The sequence below is a fragment of the Erpetoichthys calabaricus genome, chromosome 13, assembly GCF_900747795.2.
Source record: "Erpetoichthys calabaricus chromosome 13, fErpCal1.3, whole genome shotgun sequence".
In the NCBI taxonomy this organism is placed as follows: Eukaryota; Metazoa; Chordata; class Cladistia; order Polypteriformes; family Polypteridae; genus Erpetoichthys; species Erpetoichthys calabaricus.
In genome coordinates this window covers 137,615,082-137,636,953 of record NC_041406.2, presented here as the reverse complement: position 1 = coordinate 137,636,953, position 21,872 = coordinate 137,615,082, and the positions used below count along the sequence as shown (strand labels likewise).

The window sequence follows — 21,872 nt, the reverse complement described above, 5'->3', positions numbered from 1 at the left end:
TTGGGAGGAGCGGATGCGTCTCCTTGGGGTGCGTACAGGCCCCCTCTTCACAACACGAGCAGCAGAAACACTAAGTGGCTGGCGAGCGAAGCGAGCAGAGGTCGATCCCCCTAGTAGAGTATAAATTTTCAATCAAAGACTATACCTGTCAGATTTTGAAACATTAACAGTGATGTGTTTGAATGAGCATGATAATGTCAGTAATAAATTCTTTTTTCCCCACTCCCTCAGGCTTTTTAACAGCCCACTGATGTCTTAAAACAGGAATATAAAGGTGTTTGTGCTTCCTGGTCCACCAAATTATACTCCAAAAATTAACACTTTGCTGTCATGATTAAAGTTATCATTTAAAGCTGCAGTTCTTTTACGTGAACAAAATGGTTTTCTTGCACACATAAATCTTTTGAAGTTAAACTTTCACATAACCTTCAGCACAATTACTCATATTGCATTTTGAGTATATTTTTAATGATGCTACATAATTAAACAGCCACATTTAGAAACAAAGAAAACATGAAGGGCTTAAGTCTGCATTTAGGGACAGAGAGATTGTCGTACTGTTAGTAGACCCCAACACCTTAAAACTAAGCCAGTGAAATCTATGGAGGGTGCAGGTCAGCTAACTTTAATTAATGCAGTAATTTAGTAATGAAGAATTCTGTCACACTGAAATTCAAACAATGGACTGAGTAACAAAAAGTAAAAAGAAGGTGCTTGAGAGGCCTGGTGGGACATGTTGTGTCTGTCATTTTCATTGCTAGACTGGATGATCCGAATGAAGGATTTGATGAAAATGTCCTTCTATTTGCCAGCCCTTTTTTTCTTTCTCTATGGACTCGGTGGTAACTTAGGTTGCTACAATTAATACCAAGCACTTTCTGCTCTGTTCTTGCACTTGAACATTTTGTTCTTGTTTTGGATTCCCTGTAAATCCATCCTTATGGCTCTGCAACCCTGTCAGTATTATGTAGTTCACATTCTTTAAAAACAGATTGCGTTGCCACAGCTGTTAGGAGAAACATTTTCTTTGTGTCCAGTAACAAATCCTAAACGAAATAAATGTCTTGTTTGGGAATAAATACCTTCTTCAGTATTAGCCAGATGTGATAATCTTGACCATCTACAAAATATTAACTCATTATGGCACTTTGCTGCAAAGAAGCAGCAAATGCAATCCCATGATGTGCAGGTACAGTAGATTCAGAAAGTACTCGGACACCTTCACTTTCTGTACATTGTGGTGTAGATTTAAATTGAAATTAATAAATTTGCCATTCTTGGGTACCAGTCTGCATCTAACAACACATAATGACAAAGTGAAAACATTTTTAGAAAGGTTTACAAATTTATTAAAAAGCTCTCATTCATATGAAGTATTCAGACCCATGATTCAGTACTTTCTAGGAGCAGCATTCCAGCTTCGAGTCTTCTTAGGTAAGTCTCTACAAGTTTTGCACATCTGAATTTCAGCAGTTTAACCCACTGACCAAACACCGTCACCTACTGACTAGAAAAACAATCAATGCACACAAGAATAAATGATTTTAGTTGCTGACAGCACAAGCAGTTTGTATTGAATGCAATCTCAAAGCGGTCGATATAAATAAGGCTTTAGGTGTCCTAATAATTTTGTCCATGCCATTTTCATTTGTTTATTGCTTTCAAGTATTATTTTAAATCCTTAGTCAAAGGGAAAGGGTCTGCTCTACGGAATAAAGAATGGTGGATGCCAAATACTTTTGTCAGTTTTAACTTATTTATGGAAAATTGTGATCAGCTTTGTTTTTTATGTTAAATAGTTGAAGGATACCAGTACATGTGGCAGGAACACAAGGCCTAATGGCATGTCAGTGCATTGTGGGGTGCATCTTGACTCCACGCTAAACAAATGGGGGCAACTTAAAATTGCAACATTGGGCTAATATGGAAGGGTTTAAAATCTGAGGTGTGGCTTTTACAGTTTTATCAGTGCAAATAACCCCACAAATGTGTTTCACTCACTGCCTGAAATGTTCAACTTTAAAACTGCAAAGCACGCACCCTGCAATGAGCAAATGGATTCCCAATTGGCAAATTTTCTGAAAAAGAAATTGGCAGCTGGAGTCAGCCATAAAAATACCAATTTTTTTGGTTAAAATTCAAGAAATGTAAAGTACAGAGTATCATTATCTCCCATCTTCACCCACCGTTTTCAATGTAATACCGGTAAATATATACAGTATATTTTTAAAATGTACACCTAATATTTTATGTACAAATTCATGTATTACTTGTATAAATGCAGAGAAACCACAAGCATTTATTCATTTATTTGTTTTTACAACATACTGTAAGTGAACAGATGGTACATTTCAAAGCAGACATACTAAGAACTTAAATTCATCGAGTACACTGTTACAAAAAAATTAAAGCTTCTAAATAACTCAGAAAGTATAAGGGTTTCCATTTTTAACTCCAAGAGTTGATACCAGATGAACAGTTGATGTGTGTGACACTGCAACTTAAAGCACACACCTTGGACACCAAACACTCATGACGGCACATCGAAGGGATTAGACGCATCCGCCTTCTGCCTTCAACTTAACAGCAGTTAGAACATCCTAAAGGAAATTAATATCATAGCATATGGTCATTTTAGAGTTTGATCTTCGTGCATGGGCCACAAGTGTTCTGAAGTTACAGCAGGCACTCGGGCATCACCCCTGCTCACAGCGGTAAGATGCCTACGGAGACCGCGGAGGCTTAAATTAACGGCAAACCAAAAAAAAAAAAAAAACCACACATTGAGCGGTGTTACAGGCTTCACATTATTCTAAAATTGTAAAACTACAAGCACAAATTAGTTGTTGGACACAGGGGCTTGAAATCACACTTGGGATTTATGTACAAGCCTCCACTGCTTTACAGCATTTGCTGACGCTTTCAAAAATCTGAACGGAGCGTCTTCCACTTGAATGCATCATTCACAAGGACCACCACTGAGCTGGAAATGGGCTTGATACGTTTTGAAAGGATATCTTGACAAGGTTATAGCAATTCCAAGCACACTCTTTTCTCCCCTCTTCTGACCACTGGTACTCACCTTGCATGATCAGAATTAATGTCTTGAACTCAGATGCCTCCTTCTCTGATAAAGGACATCCTGGAATGCGAGGCGAAGTACATATAAAATGGCTGTTCTATTATATCATATTATACGATTCATATTTTAAAAGCACTAACACATTTTGAAATTTTTTTTCCATAAATTCAATTGCTTGAAGTTGGGTTAAAGTAGACTTTATTTTCCCAGAGGGAAATTTGTTTGCAGCAAGTAAGTACAAAAACATATGGCACTGTTAATAATAATAATTCTTTATATTTATATAGCGCTTTCTCACAGCAACCATTTGACAACTGTCTTGGCTTAAAGAATGAACATATTTGTTAAGCTTTTAAGCTATTCCTCCATGCCCCATTCCCTTTCTTTGTAAAGCAGATAGAGAGAGAGATAGCTAATTAATCCCAAGGGGAAATTCACATTAGGTAAGATATTTATTTAAATTTATAGAAAGTGTTTTACTTTAGAACACAATTTAACATAACAAATGCATATATACCATGATTGTGAAGAAATGACATAAGACTCAAAAAATACTGATCCTTTAAGCTTGAGGAAGGGCAGTGTGGAGCCAAACCTGAAATTAAAAAGTAAAGGGATGCCGACAACAAAGCTTATGAATTTTTACTCAATTAATGCCTTGAAAATAAAGTCAAATTAAATGTTAAGGGTCCTCAAGGTGCGTTTTTAACATCGCACTTACAGATGCCATGACATTTTCACATCATCTTAATGCAATTTAACTCTGCGGATCTATCTTACCAACATTCAGACGTAATGCAGAAACCAACCCTGGATGGGTCACCCACTCCAAAACATACCTACACATGACCACCACCTTTAGGGATGAGGCAGACAAGACTGGCAGACCCAAACGGAGACCCACTCATGAACACTGGTGTGTGATTCAATCTCAGAGAGCTAAACCTGTGAGGCAGCAGTCCAAACCAACACACTCCTTGCATTGTCAGTGATAAGGTTGTATTTAGATATTTGTGTGAAATTTCTTCTTAACCCAGACATGATCCTGTGTCTTCATTGAGGAACTTTCTTTAAATCATCAAGTACATCTATTTGACCTGCAATTTAAATGGTTTCATCAAATCCCCATTTAAGCTTGTGGCACATTCACACGATTTCTAGTTGGAAACTTGACGACTGCCGATTGCTGAACTCTGAGTCAAAGGATGTCATATTACAGGAAGAGAGGGGTGACAAACTGGACGACTCTGTGACGACACTCAAACACACAGTTTCACATTTCCTAAACACTTGAATGTTTTCCCGACAGCTAATAATGTGACGTCTGACAGAGCCGGTGGTGCTATATGAATACTATCCGGGTACAGCCAAAGTCTCAACATCCTCACAGACTTTTTCTTCCATTTTGTCATGATATACATAAAACACAAGAAATCAGATCTTCTGCTTGTCAGGTCCAAAACACCAACATGCCATACTCTTCGTTGCTGCATTATATGCATCACACTTTCGGCTAAGCGCTCTTTAGTTGTGAAATCTCACAGAAACACAAAGCCCACATCAATGACTTAGGACAAACTCAAACCTGTTAAACTGCTAGGACCGAGTCGCTCTTACGTCAGACTACACGACTGGTGATCACAACAGCAGGCCACAATGCGTCCGAGTCACTAAGGTTACATAAATGAAGTCTGTGAGTGTCTACTTCTAAAACACTGGGAAAGTCATGTCATGTGAGAGGGCCTTACCGTAAGTCCATATTGGCTCATCCACAAAACATTCAGCTCCTTCAACTCAAGGCCTCCGGTGACAGAAAACTGAAACTAAGTTCTGGATTTTTGTAAAGGCACATCATTTTGAGTGGATTTTAAATCAACCACTTAATGGATTAGTTACAGGAAAGCAACAAAATTTAAAAATTGGCCTTTTCTCATTAATCTTTACAAGACTTACTTACATTTTTACTTTAATTTGTTCTTATTAAGGCATGTAATGTCATTTTCTTACCAGTTTAATCCAGACCAGGGTCGCAGTGTTGAGTGTGTGTGTGTTTGTAGAGAGGGGTTAATAACACACCACATAATACTATCTGTACAGAAATAAGGACACCAAGCATCTGCCTTTCAATTTTTATGACCTTAAGGCATTAAATTATTATAACATTTTAGTTTCCCCCTTTGGCTTTTAACATTCCGAGGATATAAACTACACAATTATAACAGAATATAAAGACACTTTAAATATAGTATTTATTTATATATTATTAAAAAAAAAAAAAATGCACTTTGTTCACAAACACAGTGTGAACAGAAATAACAACTAAGCCGTGAGAGATGTGTAAATTAATTCATTGCCCTTTCCAGATTAGATCTTAGCAGCTTCAGGCTGGAGCAGCTAAGCAAATAAGGTTATCCAATTACACCTCAACAAATCCAATGGATGGATGGATATCATATTAATGAGGGTAGCCAACAGGCAGTCTCTTCCCAGTGGACTACAAAGAGTTTGAAAAGAGGCTCACTGGAACAAAAAGATTTCACATTACTCTCGTTGTTGCAGGAGTGAGTCTTGCCGATTTAAACACCACAGAGTGCCTAACAGTGATGTCTGCATGCATTTAGCCGAGGAACGCTCTCTGCTGGAGTACACGGTTAAAACACATCAGCACCACGCACTTAGAGAAATTATAGAAGCTCAAATAAAGAAAATTAAACCAAAACCTGTAAGAACTGGAGGACTGTGAATTATAAAATCTTATAAAAAGCTAGCACAGCACAAATAAGCAAGTTATTAAGGGCAATAAAATAAATAAATAAATAAATAAATAAATAAATAAATAAAGGAAACTTGACACAAAAAGCAAACCAGTGCTGTTAAACACAACGTGAACAATCTCGGGTTTCTGAGACTGCGAACTGAGCAGTAAGCTCCCAGACCTGATCCTTGGAGAATACCGTCTTGGCGAATCTGAACATTTTAAGATTAATTTCTAAAATTAAACCTGCAACTTGCCCTCTTGGATCCTGTTCCAATCACCATGTTGAGAAAACTCATCTGCACTAGTTACACAGCCCATATTTAATGAAATGAATACAGCCAAGAGTGGAGCCTGCAGTCTGCGGACTTGCGCACACCTATTTCCATTAAGAGGTCCCTTTATGAGCCTATTTTATTTAATTTAGGACACTGGGGTCAGAGCCTATCCCATCAACACAGGGTGACAACCCACTGTAGCACACACATCCACCAATAGCTGGTCAAAGCCTAATAAACTAAACACACACATTTGAATAGGAAAACTCTGCAAAAGTGTACATTCTAGATACAGATATAATGAACACTTTTATTTAAATTTGAGAATTGGGACTATTGGTGTGATATCATCTACTGTTAATTTTGCTCCATACTTGTAATATTTTGATTTTACTATTATACTGTATTGAGGATTACTTGTGTTCTGTGTATTGTATTGTATTGCCCCCCCCCACTTCTCTTCGACACCCACTGCACGCCCAGCCTACCTGGAAAGGGGTCTCTCTCTTTGAACCGTCTCTCCTGAGGTTTCTTCCATTTTTTCCTTATAAGGGTTTTTTTTTTGTCTTCTTAGAGAGTCAAGGCTGGGGGGGCTGTCAAAAGGCAGGGCCTGTTAAAGCCCACTGCGGCACTTCTTGTGTGATTTTGGGCTACACAAAAGATAAATTGTATTGTATTGTATAAGCATTCTCTTTTTAACAATAAGGTCACGTGCCAATTCATGGCCAAAATGGTAAAGGTGACTTGTACTTACGACCAAAGCCCACTGGAAAACAATAAGGCAATAATGTTCCATAAATTTCCAAACCATCCCCAATAATAAATATTTTGCTCTTATCATTATCATTTCACAAGGTCTCAAATGTTTTCTGACTCTTGAAGGGTCCTTTATCGTTTGTTGCCTTCAGCCCACAAAGCCTTCCGTTACATCGGTGATTCTTAACCTTTATGGTCCTACATTACAGTTTTTACCTTTTTAAGTTCATTGAGGACCGACCAGCAGCAACTGCAAACCACCCCCTTGGCGAGATGAGCACAGTCATGGGTGCCATTGGTGAAATGGGCTCACTTAGAAACGGGGACCCATATCCTGCAGCACCGCCGAATGATTAGGAGACCCACTCGTGAACCGGTAACAGCAACCTACGACCCACTAGTTGGCGTATAGGAGGCATATATAGCATGTTTGTGAATAAACAGACTTGAAAAATACTGAACTTATCTTTTAATAGCTATACAGTATCCTCATCTCCAATTGTTGTCATAGCTGTTAAGTAACCATACAGGTAGGTGCAGTGCACATAAGAAGCATGTAGATGAGATATTGAGACAAATTAGCTAACCCAACAAGCCTGATGCACTGAAAAGTCTCTTCACGTGTGATTTCCTGCAGTATGTTCTCTCGTCTAATCAAGCTTTGGTGTCAGCTACTACTGGTGCTGAAACAAAGTCGCTCACCCTAATTTAAAGTAGAAATAGAGGGGGTTTAGTCAGTCCAAGGCAGTGTTGCAGAATCTATGGTTATCATCAGGTACTAAATGTGTTAAGTTGCTCTAAGTGTACGTTTTACATATCCCTCTTGTAAAGCCAGAGGCAGCTCAATTAAGTTCGAGCAGGGGGTGTTTGCAGCAAGTGCCTGCTGTTGTTTAGCAATGTAAAGCACGCAGGCTTGTTTCCCATCTAGTCAACCATTTTTGCATGTCTTTGCAAATGCAGAGCTCATGTTTCAAATTATCCTTGTGATACTGTGCAGCTCCGCGATGAAGAGTGCAAGAGGTAAACTAAGCAGGTTAAGGAAAGGCTGCCATCTCCTACTAATCAGCAGTTTGTAATTCCCTTCATGCTAAACACTTCCAGCTGTTCCATATGTTCAAAATAAAGTCAAACTTGTGTGCCGGAAAATTTAGGAAATGAAATTTAGAAGTCTGAATCAAAATGTAAGCATTATAAACTTAACAGAGAAAGCCATCTTTTCTTTGCACTTGTGCTCTTCATTTTGCAAGGGTCTCAAAACGGCATCATCATGTTTGAAAGTAAAGCAAGCTAAGAATCGATCAGGGCCACTTTCAAAACTCCTGGTTTTGGCAGAAAATCCTCTACATTGGTTCATGTAAAATGTTCCATTTTTGAAGTATGTAAGGGTCATTGTGTCGGTGAGGAATAATTAGAAACGAATTTAGGGGATGGAGAAAGAAACTGCCCTGTCAGTAAATGATGAAAGGCAGTAACCGACTCAGGATGAAAGACACACAGTCCTCCCTTAAAATGCATTTATACCAATCTGCTTTTAGGAGCATAAAAAACACCACTAATTCAGCTCTTTAAATAAACTAGGGGGCTCTGCCCGCTGCTCGCCAACCCCTGGGCGGGCGCTACGCACTGGCCACTTTGTGACTCTGCCGCTCACGTATGGGGAAGCGGATGTACAATTTAAACAGATTGTAGCCGTAGTAAAAAAAAAAAATAGTAGAATGTAATAAATTGAAAGAAAATTGTTTCATGTTGCGTTAGAGGTATTCGTTGCATTATACGTTTTCGTTCTGTTTACCTTTGAAATGAACACGCAAATACTTTTTAAACTTACAATTTTACTGTAAAACTTCAGTAAAAAACAATTTTGGAATTAACTTTTCATCAATATCGCTTTGAATTTTGATTCCGTGTTTGGACTTTCATCGTGACAATGCCACGTATAACTGCTCGTGAGTGAATATCATTTCTTTCTCTCTAATAAATAAACTGACTTTGAGTGTTTCTCCCTGTGATTTGTTAATTGTCATAGCAAAAGCTGTTCTCACGGGAAACTGTGGACGTTTTAATACAAATGGCATATCAAGATCTCCTTTGGTGTCGAATGTTATCCCCTGAAGATGGACTACATTACCTTTCTTGTCGCCTGTTAAAATTTTACATGTCAGAATTGTTCGACCAATTTTCAATACAACTAATCTTGTTCCATTGCACAGCCCATCACTCAGACATCAATTACGCAATAACATTACGATACGTCCTTCTTTCAACAGTAATTCAGCCGGGGGAAGACCAGACGGTGTTAACAGTTGTAGATATTCTTCGTGATATTGTAAGTTGATGTTTTCATCTTCTGCACCATCACCACCAACTGTTCCAGGAGAGTCTATTGAAACGCATTTAACCAATTTGCCGTGTAACTGATTGACTTCATCGTTTCTTGGTGCTAGGATTGCCCGTGTATTCATTTCTTCTGTTGATAACCCTTCGGATGAAATTCTTCAAGAAGACTTGGACATAATAAGTCTTCTTTAATCGGGAACTTAAAGTGAGGAAAACATACAAGAGCTGAGAGTGCAGGAAGTGTGTCTGACAAAAGCATTCACACGAATGCGAGGCAAGAGGACTGTGGGCGTGGGTCGTTAACCACAAATTGTTGAGAGGAGGGGGGAGGACTAGAAAAAATCTCTTGGCAATAGTCTTGTCTCAAGATTTTCTTTTATAATAGAGAGATATATAAATAGATAGATAAAAACACACACACAAACACACCAGAATGACCAAGAAGAAAGAAAACTTCTGACTTGGCAGTCCCAGTCCGGCACTATGCAGATGTATTGCTGTTGGTATAAAGGATGCCCATCGCGTTTCTTGACACACTTCTGCTGAATAGTTTGTTGTCTGAAAGTCTTTAATGTTAGTGTGTCAGAGAGAGGATATGCAGCATTGTGCAGAATGGCACTCAGTTTTGTCTTCAAGCTCTCCTATGCTACGACCTAAAAGTAGTCCAGAGTGAATCCCACTATGTTTCTCCATAATCAAATATAAAAATATGAATCTATCATCTTAAACTTGCATACCACGTTTGCTGTAGTCTTTGGTTCAAGAGCTGAATGTTGAAGCTGCCTCAATTAGCAGACGGCATGAATCATAATAAAGTATTTGGAAGACCTGGTAAACACTAGCAAAAACTGAAAATAATACAATAGTAAATGCTGCAGTTGCCTTTAAAATGGACAGCCAAAGTGTAGTCAGTTCCTGAAAAGATAGGCACTCATTAGTCTCCGGTGCTTTTATATTCCACCACGACTTAACTGTATGGCCGCTTGATAGCCAGAAGCAGATATGCCAGCTATTTTGGCTGAAGAATCTGAAAATATTTTAAATAAAACTAAGCTGCAGTATAATTGCCTCTGCAAGCAGTTTTTCATTGTTTATCACTAACGAGTGGCAGAGATGAGGCAGGCAGCTTCATTGGCAGCTCAATTATCAGCACTGCTGGTGGCTTCAAGGTACAAGACAGGGGTAGGAAGGGGGGCTTTGGGGGATTAACATCAGGCCAATCTTAAATGCCTGGCATGGCCATTTGTGTTCTTTGTAGACAATTCATTTGATATCTCTCTGTTACCTGCAGCTTAAAATGTAGAATCCCTTACCTGAGAGAAGTGAACACCTCCTCAAGACATAAAAATAATTTTAGATTGACTATATCATGTAGGTATTTGGAGAAACAGGAAATAAACTTTTCTAGTGGTGTGTTTAATAGTGATGAGCGAATCCCACAGAAGTTTGCCGAAATCATGGAAATGTCAGAAAACTTTGCTGAACTCCGTAAAATGCATTAATGTTAAAGGAGAAGGAAGAACAGGACTAGTTATGAGTGGAGTATAATGATGCAGTGATGTTTTAAGTATCCCAGTGGGCTACAGTTAAGTCTACCAACTATCTTTGACTGATTATTGTGGCCAGAAATGTGATCTGAGCTGTGAAGTAGCAGTGCTAATTACTGTACCACTGTGCTTCAAACAACAAAAGATGTAGCAATAAGTAAATAAAATATGGATCACTACGCTCACAGAGTTACAGTCTTGGAGGGCACACATTGACCATGAAATGAAGCGGCGGTGGCGGCAGGGGACTGGCTAATTTCAGATCGTAACCACCCCCCCCATGTATCTTTGCAGATGCTTCAACATGTCGTACTTCCATCAAGAAGAAAGAAATGCATTGTAAATAATAATTAATAGTAAATCTAGTTTTTATTATTTCACACTGTGTCCTGTGTCTTCTGATGAGGGAAGGGAAATGGCTCCTTTCAGGCTTGTTTTGAAATCCTTGCTGGGTACATGGCTAATCAGCATGAATAATTAGCCACGTAGTGCTGCAGAACACAAGAATCTGTTTATATCTCTCGTTGCAGTACTTTTAATACTGCAAGTTTATTTATTTTTTACCATATGTAGGATGGAAATCTGGCAGGGTTTCTCAGCCTTTGTAGAATTGGTACCAAGTTCACTGACAAAACCACATACAGCAAATTGATAGCTCTGGAGGTTGAAAGAATGGAGTTCAAGAAATGAGTGCGGTTAGAGATGGGGGAAAAATACTGCACAGCACCATCAAGTGCTTCGATGGACAGTTTCAGTGCATCTTAGTTGCTGAAATGGCACTTTTTTTTTCCCCTTTGTGTGCTTGCGTCCCGGCGATGGTCACATTGGTAACATTCTAACAGTAGGCATGTATGAAAGCTGTTCACATGGCTTCTACACAGCTCTGTGATGTCACACTGGCCTCACAAAGCATCATGGGGCACTTGGAAAAGAATGTTTGCCTAAACTGGGCACACAGCAAAATTTCCAGGAAAATATTTGGCAAACACGGCATATTCACTGTGAAAAACACTGGCAAATTTCGCCAATCAACACTAGTGTATAATCAGTCAGTCATTCTACAACCCGCTATATCCTAACGCAGGGTCATGGGGGTCTGCTGGAGCCAATCCCAGCCAACACAGGACACAAGGCAGGAACAAACCCCAGGCAGGGCACCAGCCCACCACAAGTGTATAATCACTTGCGGATTTTTGTTTGACAAGACACACCTAAAAGTATTCAAGAAGCAGAATCTTTGTTGTCCACTGTCAGTGAAGGAAAGAGATTTGAGGCGTAGGCAACTTTTTATGTTAAAAACAGTGAAACAACAAGGAGAAATGAACAAAAAGACAAAATCAGCAGCAGTTGAGCATAATAATCCCCTTTGTTCACCTCAAATTAGACCCCAACAGCAACTAATATTACGTATTATTTAAACAACTTCCATAAGCCTTAAAAAGTCTTACAAAAAATACTCTGGGGGGGGGGGGGAAGGGGGAAAAAAAACTTTCCAGATGAAATCAAAGAAAAACATTGTTGTAGCAGTTCATGAAGATCCTGAACTTCACAATCGAAAGTTTATTTTGCACAGGGGGAAGTAAAAGGCCTTTTTGGAACAGATAATGTGGAAGGCATTTCAGCACAGCATGATAAGCAACCTAGCCAACATCTTTTTTTTTTTTTTTTTTCCCTAGCAAAATGGCATAATCCCGGTCTGCATTCCTGCCACATTAATCAGTTAACCGCAAAGCATGTCCACCATACCTGCAGCAATGCATCTCACGCTACTGAGTGGGCTGACAGATGATGATTAGAAGGAAAGCCGCCTCATTTCTTATCTATGACATCTACAACTCAAAACAAGTCTTCTTTACTTGTATCTGATGTGACCACCCTGTCTTAGATCTTGGGAAAGGATATCATCTAAGCATGAAAAATAATTGCAAAAATAAATTAGAATAAAGGAAACTGGCTTTCTGCTCTTCTACATACTTATTTATCTATTATGATCATGGATTTTAGCAAGACGCACCCTCCACTTTACATCAAGAGTTTTGTGGTAGAAAGTGAGGTAAGTACCTGAACTGGTCAATCAATACCTCCTCCTTGACCAAGAAAGCACAGCACCGATTCCACTTTCTGCACCGAATGAAGAGGGCAAGCCTTCTTGGCCACATTCCCACCAGAACAGGGGCACCATTTTAAGCAACCTGACCAGATGCATGACTGTCTGGTATGGGAAATGTCACACGCCAAACTGCAAGTCCATATAGCATATATCATGTGCACTGCAGAGTCTTTCAATATGGGACATGTTCATAAAGCACTGCAGCATCGAGGGGGATCCTTACAACCCCTCCCGCCATCTCTATCCCTGCTTCCATCCAGCAAAAGGTTATCGGATGCTATGGACCAACACTACCACAAAAAAAACCAAAAAAAAAACCCAGTTTCCTCACACAAGCAGTTAAGCTCCTGAATAAAATGTCACCCTCGGTCCCTGTGTGCGCACCTTTATCATAGATAGGGTCTTATCCAATTACTGGTCAGTATTCCTTGTACATTAGACATCTCCAATATAGCCTTATCATCACAGATTGTGGTTTGTTAATATGAAGTTAATTTGTACAGAAGTCGATCCCTGTTCTAGATTCTATTATGTAAAATTGCCCTTCCCCTGTATTGCATTATTGTCATATTATTGTCAAAAATATTGTACTGTCCCCCTGTGAAATGTAATTCATACCACTGTACAATGCACCAAGTTTATATGTGTATAGACAGTAGGATAATAAAGCCCACTTGACTGATTCGAAGGCTACATGTTTCAACGCAGATCAACAGCTGACACCTACATTATCGTGTTTGAGCAATAAACTTCTTACACCCATCTATTTATTATAATGCAGGATGGTGTGCTGCTGGAAAATGTCCCAGCAGCACTTGTAACAACTTGTAAACACATCTGTGGCAGGGCATCACAGGGAACAGTAATTAATGCAAAAGTCCACTCACCCAATGCCAGCTTCACCGAGTATACAAAACAAAGCTTTCTACTTTACATTTAAGGAATCTATATGGTATCCACTTCAGAGAAACAGACTGAAAAATGATTGAGAAGTTGGATCAGTGTCAGTAGAACACTGGCAAGTCTAAAGTTTTGACTATAATGAAAAAAAAATGGAATAGACAAAGGCACATTTTTGTAAGTTTCAATATTTTATAAACCCTCACAGCTTCAAAGTTAACATTCGATTCATTCAAACATTCAGCCTTAGAAGACAGGCCAGCCCTATGAACATCACTTACATGCTCTGAAATCAAACACCGATGGTATTCTCATAGATAGACAGACAGACAGACATATATATATATATATATATATATATATATATATATATATAGAGAGAGAGAGAGAGAGAGAGAGAGAGAGAGAGAGAGAGAGATAGAGAGAGAGAGAGAGAGAGAGAGATAGAGAGAGATAGAGAGAGAGATAGATAGATATATAGAGAGAGAGAGATAGATAGATAATCTTAAGGGGGAAATTCACATACTCCAGCAGCAGCATACTGATACAAAAAACAATATTAAATTAAAGAGTAATAAAAATGAAGGTAAAAAGAGACAATAACTTTCAATAATGTTAACGTTTACCCCCCCCCCGGGGTGGACATGAAGAGTCGCATAGTTTCCTAAAATCCACCACCAGCTCCTTGGTTTTGCTGGTTTTTGTTGCAAAAAGACCTAACAGTGTCAAAGTTTAGGCATTAACAAATACATCCAACAAGTCAAGCAATTTCAAAATACAGAAATAAATAACAACCCGTTCTATTTCTCTGTCGCTAAGGCTTTTTTGGCTTTATCTCACCTCCACTGTGTTCTAAAACTGCAATCTCTTTTTTCCATAATCTGGAATGCTCTGTTTTCTGGTTCCTCCACATTCTCAAGGCATTAGCAGTTATTAAGCACCCTACATGCTGTTCCGTTTTATACTTTTAGTATTTAAAAAAATATTTTAAAATGTATTGCTATGACTGTAGTAAAAGTAAATGTCATGAGGTAATGTACCAAGTGCAGTAGACCGATAACATAGCACTGCTCAACAAACCTTCCGTCACTGGACAACTTAAGGGTGTTTTAAAAAGTACTTTGTCATACTGATTTCAGATGTGTACGCTGAATTTTTCAAATCAGTTATGCTGTTTATTTCAGGCTGTGTCTACCTACTATATAGTAAAACACTAAGATGTGTGTGTCCAGTCCTTCAGAGCAATCTGATTCATAAAGCTTGCTTTGGTGTTGCGATCAAAAGATGAATTGCGAGAGTGACAAACACAAGGAGGAGAAAAGGCACAGGAGGCGTGCTGGGCGAGTCACCTTCAAAGATGGCCAGTAAAAAAAAAAAAAAAAAAAACACAGGGCAAAAGATGAAAATGCGCCTAGTAAATCAGTCTGAGAAGCAGTCTTTATGGGAATGCACTCAAGAGAGGGATTACTGGTCAAGAGAGGTTCAGACACACACGTACACTGAGGAACGGCATGGGAGCAACACATTGTGTAATATTTTTAAATTATCCCATTACCTGTTTTCAACAGGTAGCATGGCTAGAATTACATATTAACTGCTAAGAGTTGTGTCCATCAGTCATGTAATTACTCTGGGACTAAAGTCATGACTTTGGTCTTTTGAAAAAGCTTATGTCATGACACATGCTGGTGATTTGGGTAGCAGAAGCCTCTGCGAAGTTATCAGAGTTTGCATGGTTCAAGAGGATGACACGGAAGAAAGGAAAAGGACAGCAGAGACATCTACTGAGCGTGAAGCACACTGCTGAGGCCACTCAAAAGGAAGAATAACAGCATAGCCATCTGCTGGGCATTAAGTACAGGATGCAGCATTCATCCGCAACAAACACAGACACGTACCTTCACAAGCTGATGTGTGCTCCTGCCCTCGCAAGAAGCTGATTGTTATGATGGCAAAATACAGTGCTAAGCGCAGTGACAGAGCATAAAAGTACTCCAGTGGAGACATCAACAAACATTAAGCCAAACAAAGGTGTCATTTCAGCGGCAAAGAATGATGAGAGTAGGCCTGAATTATAGAGCCATTAAGCAGATGGCTCATACTACGGCTCAGACATGCCACACATACTAAACGATACAGAATGCAAGAATGACAATGAAAGAGAAATGTATGCCAACGAATCGAGAGGCTGTCACATCCTTAAATCAATGCCTGGCGGAGGAGCACTACTTAAAGTTAAATCAGTGATGTGCTCATACAGAAAACCAAAAGTCAAAATGGAAATGTTCAAATCGCTCTATACGAGCCACCTTTATGTGATTACTGGAGGTCCTCACGCTTCCTAGTATTTAGCATACAAACCTTTTACTAAGGTATACAAGTTTTTTTTTCTTCTTTAAAGTTAAATTTGGTATTAAAAGGTTTTTATTGCTGTCTGTGAACATTTTATAACTTTTCCAGGCTTTCCCTGGAAATCTTGGAGTGGTCAGCGATCAGCATGGTGAAAGGGTTCAGCAGGACACGTCTGAAAATGAAACGCGATACCGAGGCCAGTAAAGTCCCAGTATGCTTGTCGACTACTGCTGGACCCCCTTAAAGGGATATTCCTGAAGCCAAGCACAGCAGAACACCGTGCACTCCTAGCTTGTAGGTAAAGACACCCTCAGCATTATGTTTAGTGTAAATAGATTATAAATTTTTATTCTGCGTCTTTAAAAATCCTTGTGTGATAGAGAATGGATGATTAGATATTTGAATTTAACACAAAAAACACTGCAAGGTTCAACTTTATTGACTCATGTGGCCCTAAAACAAAAAAAAAAAAGTTAAACTTTGCTACCCAGTGTTATTTTTAAATTAATATCACTTGTTTGTTAGGAGTGAATCAGTTTTTTATTTTTAAACACCAATCAAAATATACTAATTATATATTAACACACAAACAAATACATCTATATCAGTATCTCCTTACATACACACAAACACACAATATGTGTATCTATTTATTTTTTTATTTTTTTTATATTTGCACCTGGTCACCGTCAAATTTTTTTTTTTTTTATTATTATTATTATTTTTTGGTGACAACAAATCAAACTGAGCGGAAGGAAATCTTTCAGCTGCTACTTTCAGGCATGCTGCCTGACTGGTACTACAATTCAGCATGGAAAGGCCTTACCCCACAGAGCTTGTAATGGTAACCACAAGTTTATGGCGTCTAATGGAAAGGTTCTGTGGGGAAACTTGATACTTGAGTGTTCTTTTCCTGTAGTGGAAGTCATCACAGTAATTCAGGAGGAACCACCACACAGAAATAATAAGGCCTTTGATTTCTAGGCTGGTTGTAGGAGGTATCATGTTTAGCACGATTTTTTTCCCAGGATGTATTTATATTAACGCTTTGCAGCCTATCATCAAGTTTGTCTAATGTTCCAAAGGAATCCGTCTGAATGGCAGCTTTTTGATTTTCACTGCTGCAGCACCCGTTGGCAGGAAGCAGGAAGTAGGATAATGGACTTTAATTGATAAGTCACCTTTTAAAAACAGTGCTCTCTCTGCCTGAAAAGGATTAAATGCAAGGATCACAAGACAACCATTACTGAAAGAGAAAAGGCAACTGCATGAAGCAATAAACGAAACATCAGACACTGTATGAGCGATGAACAAAATGAAAGATGTGCTTTTATTCAGTAACGAGAACAGAAGGCATTACTATCATATCCATATTTGCTTACAGTGACTTTTGTTCAGCTGTGCCAAAACACAAAGGGTGACTGAAAACAACAGGAGGAAAAAAATTCCTACAATTAAATGGTATGTAATTTGATTTAACCAGTCCACCATTTTTGGGTATTTTAAAAAATTTGTTATTTTCATTTTGAGGCAAAGAGGGCAGAAAAACCTGAATTCTAAATAAGTAATGAATTTTAATTTAAGTCATTAAACATATTACTCTGTCACAATATGGCTGGAGTGAAGAAATAAAAACATACTGTCTCGCTGGCAAAACTGGTTTACAATCATTACAAAACACCAAAAAGGCACTACCAAAGTGCCCACGCAGCTCCTTTAGTCAGTCACAAGACTCTCGTTTTTTTCCCCCTAATGTATTCTGATGATATTTACAATGTGACAACTAACACTACATGGCCAAAAGTACATGGACACCAACCACTCACAATGGTCGAGGAGTTCTAGTGTTTCAGCTGTACCCGTTGTTAACATAGTCACGCAATCTCTACTGCCAAACATTAGCAGTAGAATGGGTCGCAATAATGAGCTCTGTGACTTTAAACGTGACATGGTGCCAGGATGCCACCTTTGTCACGCGTCATTATGTGACATTTTTGCTCTGCCAGATGTGCCCCGGTCAACTGTGATATTTGTGACCTAGCAGCACGAAGTAGCAAGAACAGTTCAGCCATGAAGTAGCAGACCATGCAAACTCAATAACCAGAGCCACAGAGTGCTGAAGTACATAGCAGGTAAAAATGGTCTCTCCTCTGTTGTGTCACTCACAACAGAGTTCTAATTGTCATCTTGGAAGACCGGGGTAGCCATTCTGCGTTCAAGGCGGCAGGGTAACTCAGTTGTTCACGTGCTCTCCTCTTCCCTTCCACAGAGTAGAAGACAAGGCACAGGAGAAGCAGGTGACCTCACTTCTGCGACTTCAGCCCACTGACCCCCCCATATAATAAACAGAATCAACCCCAGTATTCAGCATTCACTCCGGGACCAGGACAGATCTTTCCCCAGAAGAACTCCTTGCCAAACCTAGAGGCCAATATATTGGATGATGGTGTCATCCCTCTTTGTTTCACTGCTGGCAACCATTTCTTGTTTGATATAACAACGAAACAGGATACCAAGGGGTCCACAACACTTACTGCTCTCTGCATTTTTTTTCTTCTGCAATATTTAAGGAGAAACGTCAAATCTCAAATTTGAGACCTTTGCTTTCAGACGGTAGCAATTACATCCATTGGCAGCCCTGCATCAGGATGGGACAGCAACTGTGAAAGGTGGAGCCTGCATTAGACTTGAATGGGTCGCGCTCAGGAAAAATGACAGAAGTGAGAAAATGTCTTTGATGTACACTTGAATTTCCTTATACAAAAGACTCACATTTACTGCACCATTCAACTACCATATAAATACAATGAATCCTGCACTCATTTCTACCTCAGTTATTTACAAAGGCTAGCAGACTGCCTTGTGAAGAACTACTTGGCCCACTGTGTGTGTTGTCCATATTGTAGATTAAGCAGTTGATTTTTTTTATTAGCTGCAGTGATGTAAACCTTACCGCTTTCTGACAGGTCCATCTTCAGAGTCGGTCGAACTGGCATCATTCAAGCGCGAGGACCCTTGTGAAGCATCATCTTTCTCATTTCCTGATGAAGGGCCTGACCCATTTAACTGGAGATTAGTCAATGAACCTGAAAGAGAAGCAATCAGGGGAAATAAATGAAAAGAATGAACTGTGTGTTTAAGGTAGACACCATAAAGACAAAAGACTTAGCATAAGGGAAAAAAAGATTGTATCTACACCCTTTACATACATTTTAGAATAAAATCATTTTTTAATCATCAGAACTTAATGTATAGGAATTTATCTTGGTAGCCCTGGAGCTGCTTGTAACAGAACACAATATCACATACAAACAACATACATCATAAACTGTTGTGCAAATGAAGTCATGTGTATAGTGTGTATGCACTCGCACATACATACATGTTTATATACTGCACACACACACGCACACACACACACACACACACACACACACACAGCCCTTCTTACAGTACATGAAGAAACATATAATTAAGTGAGGAGGTCAGGCTAAATTACTAGTTTACAAGGGTCATGGCTCTGGGAAATTAGTTCTTAAGACTTCAATTAGTTTTAGCTTTAATTGACCTACAGCGTTAACCAGAGGGGAGTTCTTCGAGCAAGTGATGACCTGGGTGAGAGGAGTCTGTGGTGATCCCCTCCCTTGACATGGTTTATGACACAAGATACACACTGGTTTGCAACAGGTGGAAGAGCATAGCCAGTTATTTTCTCAGAAGACCTCACAACACGCTGCACTTTACTTTTGGATTTGGCAGTTGCTGAAACAAACCAGACAGCAATGGAAAATGTGAGCACACTTTTCAATCTTGGCTTTGTACAACTGTAGCACGGACTGGGAAATATTTAATTTCTTTGGTTGGCACAAAAAGTACAGCAGCTGCTGGGCCTTCTTAGTGAAGGAAGTGGTGTTAACGTCCCAGGTGAGCGTGTTTGCGACAGTTGTGCCTAAAAATCTGAAGGATTCCGTCACATTGACTACTGAAACACTCATTTCTAGTGGCAGTTTTTGTAACTGCCGTTTGCGAAAGTCAATTACAATTTCCACCGTCTTTGTGGTATTGAATACCTGGTTATTTCTGCACATTAAGACCAAAGTCACCTGCTTTCTATATGCTGTTTCATTACCAATAGTAATTAATCCATTAATGGAGGTGTCATCAGCAAACGTAATGATTTTTACTGAAGGGTCAATGGACCTACAGCCAATGGTGAACAAGGAATGGAGTTTGATGTACACAGCCTTGAGGGGCACCTGTGATACAGAGACGGTCTGAGAGGGGGGAACCCATGAGAACATATGGTTTCCTGCTGGTCAGAAAAAACTTGATTACAGATGGAAACACTCAAATAAATTAACAACAGTTCAGGGTACAATGGTGTTAAATGCTGAACTGAAAACTACAAACAGTGTTCTGGCTCAGATTTCTTTACAAACCAAATACTCTAGCACAGGGTTTCTTAAACTACGGGTTGCTGCTGTTGGGTGATGAGTTACTATTGTAATGGCAATGGGTTTCGTATGGTTTGCGAACTGGGATGGGGTCGGACACCATGGGTTGATTAAGCCATCGACATTGATGTAATTATCATCCACAATTCTCTAAGAGGGAAACCGCACTGACGATCATCCAGGCATTCAGCAAGGGATGGGTCTCCAGGACACAAAACAAAGGCAAGACTGAGTTACGACAAAAATGTTTAAGAACCCCTTTGCTACAACCTCCAGAGTGCATCCTATAAGTAAGCTTATCCTTTTTACTACATATATACAAATGTAACATCGTTAAAAACAATAAAACAAAACAACATGGAAAAAAAACAAAAACACAATGTTCAATGCTAAAAATACCTTTCAATGTGTACACTGAAATAATAAGCAAACCTGAGAACCCCATTAGGCTTTGTAAAAGTAAGCTAGTTTCATAATTATTTTCTTAGGCACATCATGCTAAGAGATGCTGGCAAAGGAGAAATTTTGAAATTTCAGCCTGTACAGATCCCTAAGTGTAAGTGTGCTATAATTATCACTTGGCGTAATCTTAGATCCAAACAAGCCTATATGGAACATAAAATTATGAAGAGAAAGATCTCAAATAGTCACTGCTTGTTATTGTGGGTTCTCTCTGTTTCAGTCATTTCTTCATCAACTCCTAAAACACAACATTCATCTCCAATAACAACACTCACATTAGGAGACATGTGAACAGGGACTAAGCACTTCTCATCCCGGCCACTACTTGACAGAAAACAGTTGGGGCAAACAGTTTGGTTTTTCTCTGTACTTCTCTGGCATAGCTTCTTCAAAACCATTGAATGCAGGATTAAGATGCTGCCAGGCAAAGAGTATTAAAATCCAAAAACCTGGTAGAAAAAGATTGGGCAAGGAAACCAAAAAGAAAAGAAAATCTTAACTGTATTTCAAAATTTGGAAGAAAAAGCGGCAAAGCTGCTATGCCTCCTTGCACTTTTAAAGCTGGTCATGCTTTGTTTACTTGCTCTTAGGTATGAGACAATATTTCATTGTATTGAATTTCATGATACAGAATGCTGGCAATAAGAAATGTGGCCTTGTATCGCATATTGTATTGGCATGAGCACATGAAGGAACTAAGAAAACAAAAATGACTTATCAAAAGCAGGGGATTTAAAAATCTGATTAAAAAAGTATTTACTTACACTTTCACAAAACTGACAGTCACCATCTGTATAATGACAGGAGGAGAGAAAGTTGACAGCACACAACATACAGGT

At 39.1% G+C, this 21,872-nt stretch overlaps 2 protein-coding genes across 4 annotated transcripts in view; one reads left to right on the top strand and one right to left on the bottom strand.

Annotated features, from left to right (window-relative positions):
* The window catches only part of tbc1d31 (TBC1 domain family, member 31), a 1,102,325-nt gene that overhangs the window by 674,128 nt on the left and 406,325 nt on the right, over positions 1-21,872 (top strand). The gene's annotated exons all lie outside the window — the stretch shown is intronic.
* The window catches only part of jarid2a (jumonji, AT rich interactive domain 2a), a 293,969-nt gene that overhangs the window by 102,909 nt on the left and 169,188 nt on the right, over positions 1-21,872 (bottom strand). For all 3 annotated transcript variants that reach the window (XM_051935491.1, XM_051935492.1, XM_051935493.1), the window contains exon 3: positions 19,071-19,203. In XM_051935491.1, coding sequence (XP_051791451.1) covers positions 19,071-19,203 — 133 coding nt within the window. The remainder of the gene's footprint in view (positions 1-19,070; positions 19,204-21,872) is intronic.